The sequence below is a fragment of the Protobothrops mucrosquamatus genome, unplaced genomic scaffold, assembly GCF_001527695.2.
Source record: "Protobothrops mucrosquamatus isolate PMUCROS unplaced genomic scaffold, P.Mucros_1.0 scaffold1161, whole genome shotgun sequence".
NCBI classification, from domain to species: Eukaryota; Metazoa; Chordata; class Lepidosauria; order Squamata; family Viperidae; genus Protobothrops; species Protobothrops mucrosquamatus.
This window is the reverse complement of record NW_015387376.1, coordinates 589,016-601,422: the sequence shown is the minus strand read 5'-3', so window position 1 is coordinate 601,422 and position 12,407 is coordinate 589,016. Positions and strand designations below refer to the sequence as shown.

Genomic DNA, 12,407 nt, shown 5'->3' with positions numbered 1-12,407 from the left:
TGGAACCCCTCCTTTCCCCCCCTCACAATTATCTTTTCCCTAGTGCTAGTGAAAAGGAAACAATTCAATTGTCTGCCTGGAAAAGAGAGATGTCTAATTGTACTTTACTTGAATGTTGTGGCCATTCAAAGATATCTTTCAATCTTTAAAAAAAACTTTTATTTTTTTGTTTTCAAAATAATTGTAATTTATTAGACCATATGTGAAGTTGCCATTAAGGAAGTGAGCCCAAACATCAGACATTTGCTGCACTTTCAAACCTTTGAAACACGCATGATTCTCAAAATGAGTCTTACATTTGGATTTACAATTTGTTTTTAAAATGTACCAATACTTAAAAACAGTGAATTTTTTTAAATTGAAAGGGATACACATTTAAAGCACAAAAATACTGCAAAATGTCATTTGAAAATGGTGATTAATCTGTTAACAGTTTTAGTTAAGTCAAATCTAGTTAGCACCTTACTGAAGTCAGCCTCGAGTGTAAAATTAGTGCATATAATAGCAAACATGTACGTTTTGACCAGTAATAGCATGTTACCAGCCCGTTCTTGAAATTGAAAATATTTCAGTTTTCACACTTCTGGAATAAACAATGTTTCCAATTTCAACACAGAAAAAACAGGTTCCTGCTTTAAGTTGATTTGTTTAAAGCAATCATTTATAAAGATTGCATCAACATCCATTAGCAGAGGAAGATCCAACTTTATTGAAACTGCTTGCATACAAAATATATTGCACTATAACCAAACAAATGTCAACATAAAATCCAATCTGTTGTAGCTAATATGTACAGAGAATATTGCCCAAGAGCAGTTACATTACAAGGTCATTCTACCTTGGTTAATTATCTACAGTATTTTAAACCAAACAGCTTACAGATGATGTGTGCAAGGTACCAATTTCAGTTTTCAAATACTATACATTCCCCCAAAATAAATAATTAGAAATCAACATTTAATGTTTGGCAATATTTAAGACTTTTTTTTAATATTCGTTAAGTTGTGTGCAGTTTGTTGCCATTTTTATATGCTTGCTTGTACGCAAAGGAAAAAAAAAAGATTAAATGAAAAAGCACAGAAACAAACAAACAAAAACCCAACACAGACTGGGGCTGCAGTTTGTACAATTCTGTACACAATCAGCAACACTCCCACTGGAGTAATTTTAATAAAAAACAGAATAGCTTAAAATGAATGTCCCACTGAGTTTATTTTGCATGTAAATTTCATTCATGATCAGAAATAGAAAGCATGCCTCATCCCCAATTATGGACAACTAAACCTTACGCCAACTTCAATTACAAGTTTTTAAACTACTTGTGAATGAGACCTTAAAAACTGATCTATATCCAATGCTGTCAAACTACAGTATATCCCTGAATTTTACGAAGAGTCGCGTAAAACACAATCATCTTCCTATCCCATCTGAGATAGGGCTCAAATCTAAATATCAAAACTGTAGGGGAAGTGAACGACGAAGACAACAAAAAAAAATCTTTTAAATTGGTCCTCTGGCCACAGAGCTGGCACACATTATGAACAAATTCTGGTTTGTTCCCTCGGCAACCATTAACTATATTGTCACAATTAGGAGTATGCATTTAAAAAAAAACAAAGACAAAAAACACCCAAATCCCTGTCCTGACTAAAAAGAGGGGAAAATAAACAAACAAATGGAAAAAAAAGCCACCACTTCAGTAACATGATCTGCCATTATCTTCAGTGCAAAATAGGTTTCTATCTTATAAACAGCCTAATGATGTTGATGCAAGAAAAAATTATGGAAAGCATGCATTCTTCTAATAAAGTATTAACTGTTGGAGAGGTTTTGCTACATATATATTATACATTTAAGTCCTATTCAGATGTTCTGCCTGAAGAAGGTACAGGTGGGGAACCCATGGGCTCTTCCAGGTGAGGTGAAACCTTCAGGCTACTAGGGACCCCAATTCAGGCCTCCCTGCTCAACCCAAAGAAACTGGGTGCTTCAAAGGTGGGGCAAGTACCTGTGAAGACTTGGGAGTCAAGCTCCTAAGAGGGTTCCTGCACCCTGAGCAGGCCTAGCACCTGAACGTTAACAAGAGTTCAGCATTTCCAACTCATCTTCCCTGATTTCTGCTTCCAAAGAGAATATTCCTACCTGCCAAGATATAAAAAAGGCACATACCATACAACTTTTTTGCTAATGAAAATGACAATTTAGTTACATTACATAGAGAATCCGGGTTCACTAAAATACTGAAAAAAAGTGAACCAAAAAGTGTGAATTGACACAGGACGTAAAAGCATAGCTTCAATTTATTTTATTTATTTTAAATGAGGAGGTTTTAATAGATTGAAAACAGAAGCCCAATTTGATTACCGCAAACACTATTTATTCTGAAAATTGAAATTTAGCAGTGATTTTGACCAGATGCGTTAAAATGGTACAACTGAACAGAAATACCAATGCACAGTTCAGTATTTTTAAAACAAACAAAAGGAATTCTTTCATTGTTTGAAGTGCAAAATGTACTTGAAAAGCATTTTGTTTTTCAGAAGTTCAAGGTATTTTAATGCAAGTATAATGTCTTATTTTGGAAAAAAAAACTGCATACTGCTGATGTTAAAAAAAGGCTAATAGAACTTTTTTTTCTTCTTTTTTTAATATATTTCATGCCCTGCGCCCTCTTGCCTACTATTTGTCTTTGGCCTAACAAGTTTCTCTAATGTGGAATAAGATTTACTGGAACAGTTTAGGAAATACGACTTCTCAAGCTATGCAGTTTAGGGCACGCCATTCACCAACGGTTGCTGACTTTCTCCGCTGTCCGGTTTTTCTTTCTTCGGGTTACGATCCTTACCCGTCCGCAGCCGGCTACCTTCGCTGGAGGTATTCTGTAAGGTTTTAGTGTGGACACTCCTTTCATTATTGCAGTCAATTCTGATCTGAAATAAGTTACAGTTATATAAAGCATAGCCCTTGGGACACTAGGGAGCACCCACCGAGAACTGCCAGAGAGGACTTAAAAAAGAATAATAATAACAAGTTTTTTCCTTCTCCAACTGAAGTAGACTCTGGGAAAAATATATTAGTTAAGAGGCAGGCGATTTGAATATTGTGAGGTAGCATTTTATAGTTAAGTTACTGGATTAATATATTGTGCGTTATATACATACATGATGTAAGTTAGCTACTATTTTGCTCAATATGAGCATGAAAAATTATCTTTAAAATAAATTATGTGCTGACTTTATCTGAATCTGAAGGACTTAAACCGATCCCCTGCGCTCAAACAGGTAGTCCTCGACTTACAACAGTTTCATTTAGTCACCGTTCAAAGTTACAAACAGCACTGAAAAATAAAAAGTGACCATTTTTCACATTTACAACCATTGGCAACATCCCCGTGGCCACATGATCAAAATTTGGACACTTGGCAACTGACTCATATTTATGACGGTTGCAATGTCTCCCGGGGTCAGGTGATCCCCTTTTGCCACTTTCTGACAAGGAAAGTCAAAGGGGGAAGCCAGGTTCGCTTAACAACTGTGGCACGAAAAGTAATAAAAGGGAGCAACACTCATTTACCAATACAAATTCTGGACTCAACTATGGTCGTAAGTCAAGGATTAGCTGTATTCTAAAATATTCCTCTTAACCTTTTGGGAAGTGGGCAAATTAAAAACATGAACGAAACCATAGTAAAGCCAACTAAGACTGATGCAGGGACAAAAACACAACATATGCTGCCATGCAGCTAAGCATGTTTCATTTGTGTTGATCATAAAGAGACAAAACATACCTGAAGTGAGCCCTCTGTTCTCCCTTTAGCATCTCTTGTATTGCGTTGACGGTTGTCTGTCCTTGACTGCTCCTCATTTCCTGCATATCAAATTTGGATTTTAGGAAGGTGACTTTGTAACACATTTAGTTTGTCTCTCTATCTTTGTCTACTTTTTTTTGTTGGCGATTTGACCAATATTCTTCTGGTGCTATTGTAGTATATAAGCTCATTACAAATATTACTATTAGCTATGGATTCCCCCCCCCTTTTTTTATCTGTAGGTTACATTTGAAGCTGTCCAGAAAAACCTAATTACGTGTCAGCCTGTAAGTGTTCTTAAGGCATAAAATAATCCTGAAGCTTGGAAATGCTGCCTTTCGTTCACAATTTGAGAACGAGCCATTTCCACATGAAGAATAGGAGTCCGAGAAAGAATCGCTATGTTATTAATTAAATAGGTAAGCAAACATTCTTCAGGTACTCCCAACAATATTTCTGGATATTTTACAGGATCAACAGCAATTTGATCTTCCAACCTTAATCGACACAAAATGTTATTGGAGGGTTTTGTTTTGATGGCTGCTTTGCAGATAAGCAAGTCTTCTTATCCTTTCCAGACAAGACCTGCTTGATCTCTGGCAGGTGATTGAGGCTTCTACACTCTCCTACATTAGCTTCTCAATCCTGTGCTGCTTTTTTTTTATTAAAACAAGGCTGGCAATCTTAGGATAAGCAGGCCTGAACTTAAGAGCGATCACAAGGTCTATACAAAAACCACTTGGACCAGAGCGCTTACCTTTGAATCCTCCCCGGCCTCTTCCGCCTTGGCCACGTGCGCCTCCTCCGCGCCTTCGCCCATCTCCTCTGCGCAGGTAGCTGTCTCGCTCTTCTTCCGCTGGGGCTAAGGACCAGTCACTAAGCTCATCTCTGTGATCAGACTCTGTTTCAGAAGCATTGGATGCTTCAGAGTTAGTTCCTATCGAAGAGTTTGAAAAAACCAAGACATACCACAGGCCATTTTTATGAGGTTTTTAGAAAAACCACCCCACAAACTATTACCAGCTGAAACCGGTTTCCTGTTGTAATATTTTACAGTGGGGAGAAGTATGGTATAATTACGGTATTGCTACGATTTAAGTATTGTGTTGGAAAGTTTTAGCACTTCCTGGATATTTTTACTCCGTCGCAGCAAGGATTCATGGGACATATGGGATATACTAAAATTAAATGAGCCAGGTAACAAGCTTGGAAGGGGTCACATTTCTATGCAGAAAGCACTTTTCATCATTATAGCACAGCCTTCAGACCGGCTCCCCATTGTTAAGAATTCCAGAACTTCAGGCCTCCAGAACAAAATCTTCCAAGCTACCCACCTGAAGCGTAGCCTGGGCCACGCCTGCCGTGCCCTCGGTTCCTGTAAGGTCGGCCACCCCTTCCGAGACCAGGACCGTCATCAGTCATATACACCTTTTCTTTATCGGGGCGATTCGGGGGTGGCCTTGATGTGGCCCCGATCTGTCGAAGCTGTTCATCAATCTGCAACCTCTCCAAACGGAGCTGATCCACTTCCTGGGGGGGGAAAAGAGGCAGTTAACCAGAAGCTACGGTTATTCTAAGAATATCCGTGTCTTGGTTCGTTTTAAGGCGGCACAGGAATTCGTTTAGGAATGAATACCAACTGTGAGAATTAACTTAAAGAATGAAAGGGAAAACTGTTCAATATTTTTGCGTTCTAACAGCTGGAAGCCAGGCCCCCTCTTCTTGCCAAGGCAAGCCAGTGGCATGCTCACCTTTAAATAATTGAGGTGGTAATCCAGAAGAACGGTGGCGTTGGTGATGCTGTCCTTGGTGCCCACAAAGACAAACGGGACCATTCCCTAGAAAGCAAATCCATAATCAATTGACTCCCGTGACACCATCCACGCCACTCTAGTACCAGCACTCAATGTGCAGGTAGTCCCTGACTTACAACAGTGCACTCAGTGACCGTTTGAAGTGACAACAGCACTGAAAAAAAGGGGCTTAGGACCATTGTTCACACTTTTGACCATTGCAGCACCCCCACGGGCACGTGATTTACATTCGGATGCTTGGCAACTGGTTCATATTTATGACGGTCGCAGCGTCCTGGTGGGGGGTGTCATGTGATCCCCTTTTGCGACCTTCTGACAAGCAAAGCCAAGGGGAAGCCAGATTCACTTAACCACCGGGTTACTAATTTAACAACTGCAGTAATTCCACTTAAAAATGGTGGCAAAAACGGTGGTAAAATGGGGCAAAATTCACTTAACAAATGTCTCACTCAGCAACATAAATTTTGGGCTCCATTGCGATCGTAAGTTGTAATCTCATTGAACATTTAATGACTTATGTTTTAAGTAAGCCTGCAAATGCAGTCTCTCCACTTCATCAGACCTCAAAACGGGGTAACATACGTTTCTCAGGACCTGTGTTACATGGGGCAGCCAAGGGAGTAATTCTCTCCTAAGCAATCCACCCTACATTTTAATTTATACTGACTAATACGCAAACCTGCAACCTGTATTGGTCTACGATACACTGTAATGAAACCTGCAATCCTGAAATAACAGTTTTCTAGGCCTAACCCTGCATGCTGAGACAATGGAAGGATCTTCAGTAGTGGCACATCTGAACAATCAAGAACACGCCTTAACATTTTGAGGAACAGGAACAGTTTAGCTCCTTTACAAAGAGTCAGCTGGCCTAGCTATTTAGCTAATATTACAAAAGGCAGAACGATTAAGCAGTTCCCTGAACTGGTTTGCAATAAAAAAGTAGATGGTTATAGAAAATATGGAACATTACTAATGCACGTACCTCTTCCTGTGGAATATTTTTATCATTTTCAGCCTCAATTCGCACTCTCACAACTCCAGATTTATCCACTATCTCTTGAATGAGTTTTCCATTTTTTCCTATAACCTTTCCTATAAAAAAAGTACACAAGAAAACATTTCTTCAAATCAGAAACATTAGGGAAAAATGGATGACAAGTTAATTCCACCAAAAATGCTTCCACAGATGCTCAAAATATTTCATTTCTCTATCAATAAAGTCTGTTGTCACAAGGACATCAGATGCTTATGTTCCTTTGACAGGCATCTTTAAAAACACTTGAGTACTTATTTTTAAAAGGACTCAACTTTAAAGATTTTCCTATGTGCCGATAACACATCGGTAATTGCAGGAAATATTTATTAAAATGGATGGAAACTAATTACTAGACATGCCCCATTAAAATGAGATTTAATTAAGTCTGACAATAACCTCCGTTATCAATATTGCAAGGAGAAATCTGTGTCCAATTACCACAGTAACTTCACTTGTCAAAAGGTTTTACTCAATTGATGTCATGAAACAAGGATGACAACCAAATCAAATCCTTGTTTTCAAGATTAAAAATAAACTTATTTTGTGAAGTACAGTAATTCATTAGAAAAAATCATTATTAAATTCAGATTTGCAAGATATGAAACGGAATAGCAATGATCCTGGGTCAACAGTTCCTTGTAGCCAGTTTGACACATCCCTGTAAATCAGTAGTAAGACAATCCTATTAAGCTACAGTTTCATTTTAAGTCAGCCCAAATGATCAGAATTGCTATTTATGTTAAAAAATAGATTAATCATATTGTGAAAATCTCCTCCCGTCTTTGTTTCTAAAATAATCAGGTTTCAAACGCGCATTCTGACAGACTTACCTACTAAGTTTCTTGGGACCTGGATGACATCTTCAGCAAATTCAAGGTAACTTCTGGCCTTCTTCACTGCATCTTGATCCTAAGAAAAATGTAAGTGTGTTTTGAAACACTGCAGTGATTCAGAATGTCGATGGATATTTCAATGAAAGTGGCTTCAGAAATGCAACTCACCTCGCCATAAATATGGAATGTACAAGTGTCTTCATCAAGATCAATTGCGGTCACCCCTGGTACCTTCCTGGCTTGCTGGATGTTAGCTCCGTGAGTGCCAATAGCCAGACCCATCAGATCTTCACGTACAACAAACTGCTCATGAAATCTTGAAGCCAGCTGCCTAGAGCTCTGGAAAGACATTCTGGGTTACACATAAATGTTTGATATGAAGGCACCAGGAGTCACTTTTTTTAAAAGAAGATAGATCACAGGGTGTTCTCTCTCGTTTATTATTTGGGCATTTCTTAGCCACTATACCAAGCAATTACATCAAATGACATGGATTAGTATGGTCATTATTTCACTGGCACACTGAATTTATTTCAAATATTCACCTGGGGGTGAAGTTACATGGATTCCTGGAAGGCAACACCTTCCCTAACATAGGTGCCCACCAGATATGTGAATTTAATCCCAAAAGTTGCTTGGCAAATGTGATAATTGTTCGGAAATCTTCTTTAGAAAACACCCAGGTTAAAGAAAACTTATAAGTTCGTCTGAAAAAGTTCGGGTAATAGTGGAGATAATCATGGAAATTAGATCAATATTATCCAAGCTAAAAGTCATTTTTTGAAACACTCAATAGTCTTTCTGATAAACAAAATATCATACTGCAGGTTAAAACAGTATATTGGCATGAAAAAAAATCTAACTTTCCCAAATGTACTAGAAAGCACATCCCATCATCCACAACTGTGGAATGGTCCAGAACATCTCAAGGGAAGGTTGCCTCACAGCATGATTTGCTGATGTTTATGTTATTCTCAAACTTCAGTTTCTTTGCTTTGGCAGCAAGGTGGCTACATCTATAAAAAAAAATTATTACAACTGTTACCTCTAGTTGTTTGCTTGCTTCTTCATTTCTCATTATCAAGGATAACTTGGTTCGAAGACTTCGAAAGTGCATATCAATTAACATATTTGCACGTTTTGTTGTTACTTCATTAATAGACTAAAGAATTAGAAAGGAGGGGGGGGAAATCTCAATTAATATTATTACAAAGCAGAACATTTGAATTCAACCCCATCTATCCAAAAGGAACTTACCAAAATGATAAGCTGATGGGCCTCAGCATCGTATGTTACAGAAAATGCCCCAACTGCCTTTTTGAAATCTTTGTGAGCAGATTCTTTAGCACACCTAAAACAACAATTAGATCCATGATTAGAGAATGTGCTGTTATTTTGTCCACAGAACCTCAACAATAACAAATACAATCCCATGCAGTTTAGAGAATCATGCTGGCCCTTCACTATTGTGACACATTTCACACTGAATCGATTCATAAACCGTTTCTGGGAATTAACATTTATATTTATATATTTTCATTTGGTTTCATTCAGCAATTAAATTGCAGCTTAATGCTATGAAACTGTTCGCACTGAAAAACATCATCTTTAAAATCCTTTAATTAAATGCCAAGTTGCTATGCACAGTTGTAATGCATTGAAAAGAAATAGTTGGTAAGTATCTTATTGGGGGGAAATGGAATAGTCATCTTAAGAATACTGATTACAACTTTATATACAGAATAATGTTGCACTTACATTTGCCTTAAGTCTTCAGGTACATCAAGTTTAATCTTATGAAAAGTATCCTTGGTTGCAGGTTTGTTAGGATTGACAGATCTCAAACGCTCAATTGTGACTATTTCATTGTAGGTAGCATCACAAGCAGCATATTCTATTACATAAAACTAATGGAAAAGAACAAATTGTCCAAGACACTGTATAAGTAGGTAGTGATGTTTTAAGATTACATTTTATATTTGAAGGTCCCACTGCTTACTTTTTGTTCCAATATTTATTACAGTAAAACCCTAATTTAATTGACTAATGAAAGGCATAGGGGTTTATGAAAGCCGCTACTGCATTAAATCCAAATGGGATTTTAACCACGTATGAAACGGCAAATGGGAATATAGGCACATGTATTTCTTGCATTTTGCATACATAGAAAATGAAAATGGATTTTACAGATATAGATGCACCAGAGCATACAGAAAGATTTCCCCACTGCATCCAAAATCTACTAAATTAAGGTTTCTTAAACTGAAGGTTTAACTATACATTTAGAATCCAGTAAAACTAAGAGACTTACAACAATTTAAAACAGAGATCCTATGAATAAGAACAAAGTATTAAATATATATATATTCCTACCTCACCCTTTATCATTCTCACTTTAGCCAGCCACCAGCAACACGGTTCCTTTTCATTAGCCCTGGAATAAACCTAAATGAAATAACAGTATAGAACATTGCATTGTTACACAATAAAATGTTGTCACTTGGTGGAGAAATAGCACAGTGCAATCCTTATGCCATCACCACACTAAAAAGTTGGTTTTAAAATGAAACATCCAGCAATAATCTGATTTGTTACATTTAACAGGCTCAGATCTCAATATACCGCTAACGTGGTAAAATGCTGGTTCAGATCACATGACCATGGAGTTCACTTGGTTTTGGGCTATTCGATTTTCCTTAGGCCAAACGTATCTCCTAGGATTACGAACCTTAAATGAGGAGAGACACCCAAGTACACCACCTCAAGCTCTTTAAAAGGCAGGAAATAAATGAAAAACTAATAAACAGAAAAGGGATGCCTATAGTGGCAATTGGTTTTAATCTTCTTTAAATTGCTCCTTACATCCACCCCGCTTGCAGTTCGTTTAACAAGAAACACCCTTCAGCTAACCCGGAACAATCTGGCAAGTAGTTTTTCTATTGACAAATGGTACATGGCAGAAATGGAAGCTGACACTTTCTTACTGCCATCCCAGCCTTATAAAATCTTCCATATGTTGGAATGTTTACATATGATTTGTAGCACTGGGCCACTTCAAAACAGTAGGTATATTCAACTTCTTGTACTTATGGTCAATGAAAGCACCTGGAGAAAGTGAAGTTGTTAAGTTTGGTCCATTCCAACCTCCATATATTCAGTAAAAATGAGATGGTATTATATATAGAATACTTGTAGTGCAATTTTCCAAATCAAATGTTAAAGTTCGAATGATTTTGTCCACTAGAAGCTTGAAGGATTTACAAAAGTTTTGGTTTTGTTTAATGTACACAAATTAAATGGGTTTGTCAAACTGGGTACAAAATGTGGACAACAAAGAAATTCTAGTTCAATATCCATCCTCCCCAGCTTCTCCATGCTCAGCATAATGGCTACTCTCTGATTAAAACCAGCGCAAGAAAGAATATTTAAGAAGTATTTTTGTGAGGCTCCTCATGAGATCAAGGAGAACTTCACTCACTAAGAAGTGCTTGGCCAACTCAGGATGTGGGTGGTATAATAATTGCCAATGGCAATAGTTAGTCCAAGTATTAAGTCCATGCATGCTGAAAAAGAACCTGACCAGACCCCAGAGAGATTGAGGGGAGAGGGAGACGATTGTCCAACCCACTTTGATTTTCATGCAATCATGTCTGGTTACAAAAATATACAGACTGTTACAATAAAGAACTTCAACTGGAATTTCTGTCCAAGAAGTACTCAGCAAAGCCAGCCCTAAGTAATTTTTTTAAAATTAATCCTTTAGAGTACCTTTATATTTATTCTAGAGAATTACCTTCATAAGAATTTCAAGCTTGCTTATTAAACATACTAGCCCATCACACCCATTGCCATTAGAGGAAATTAAAGTATAATTAAATTAAGGGACCTTAATACCGGCACCACACCTATTTAGGTTGCATGAGTCAGGTGAAACTTTTTGTGTAGCTAGTGCCATACTCTGCTACACATATTCATTCCTTAAGTTATGATGATGTGTCTGAGTCCAAAGCAGTATCCAATGATAAGTATTTGTCTCCTGTGATTGAACAAAAGAGTATCCAAAAAAATGTTATGTAATAGAATTGAGAAAAAAGAAACAGAACCACTTGAAGACTACTGCAAATATTTTCTCCTGAAAGGCAATCTTATTGTTACTTCACCCTCATTCAAAATGTAAGATTAAAATGGGTCTTACCTCAACTTCATCACTTTCATTTATATCTTTATTGTACCCTGTAGGTGGAGGAAACCTGACATCGTGGAATGGAATCTGTCTATCTGGCTGCCAGCTAAAATACACAATAAAAAAAACCCTAAGGTATTAAAAAGTAACAGTTGTAAGGCAAAAAAGCACACCAATTCAGGAAAGATGGATATTCTAAAATTATTTCCAAGGGACTAAGCAAGATAACTGGGTGAAACTGAATGAACACACAGCTAAGTCAGTCTTGGATTTAAAGCACATCCTTGGTAATCATAGCTGATAAACAATGGCATATAAGTGAGCGTGTGGAACTGCATATAATCAAGTAAGTCAGAAGGTGGGGAAAGAATGGAGAACCCCCCTCAGTCCTTTGTGCTTAGCACAAATAAAATAAGACTTGCAAAGGGGAAGATTACGCTTCCCCCAGTGCCCAGCAGAGAAATGATGCAATATATTGTTATATACTTTACACTATGTTGTTAAAAAATAAAAATAAACAAGAGTATCTTTTCCAAAGAAGAACTAAGTTGCAACCTGAGTTTATTATTAAGATTGGGGATAGTGTTTTAACTATATAAGGATTTGCAGCAGACATGTCAAACTCGTGACGTCGTGCAACATATCGGGGCAGTTTTGCCATTGCCGGCAATGGGGTGGGTGCGGCTTCTGCATGACGCGTCCAGCCCATGGGCCGGCAGTTTGAAACCCT

General features: G+C 37.5%; 1 protein-coding gene across 1 annotated transcript; it reads right to left on the bottom strand.

Moving 5' to 3' along the window:
- Positions 1 to 685: 685 nt before the first annotated feature.
- FMR1 (fragile X mental retardation 1) lies at positions 686 to 9,939 on the bottom strand. Its single transcript, XM_015820686.1, has 12 exons — positions 9,868 to 9,939; positions 9,253 to 9,401; positions 8,752 to 8,845; positions 8,540 to 8,656; positions 7,663 to 7,833; positions 7,492 to 7,570; positions 6,608 to 6,717; positions 5,560 to 5,646; positions 5,143 to 5,338; positions 4,566 to 4,745; positions 3,788 to 3,867; positions 686 to 2,930 (listed from the first exon to the last, which is right to left on the bottom strand). The coding sequence occupies exons 1-12, from the start codon at positions 9,880 to 9,882 to the stop codon at positions 2,769 to 2,771; spliced, it is 1,440 nt and encodes a 479-aa protein (XP_015676172.1). The 5' UTR covers positions 9,883 to 9,939; the 3' UTR covers positions 686 to 2,768.
- Positions 9,940 to 12,407: the final 2,468 nt, after the last annotated feature.

What these genes read in the sequence shown, in the direction of transcription:
- FMR1 (XM_015820686.1), bottom strand. An exon ending in AAGCAAGCAAACAACTAGAG is followed by an intron (nt 7,834 to 8,539) that starts GTAACAGTTGTA and finishes ATGTCTTTCCAG; the next exon opens with AGCTCTAGGCAGCTGGCTTC. An exon ending in CATTCCATATTTATGGCGAG is followed by an intron (nt 7,571 to 7,662) that starts GTGAGTTGCATT and finishes CATTTTTCTTAG; the next exon opens with GATCAAGATGCAGTGAAGAA.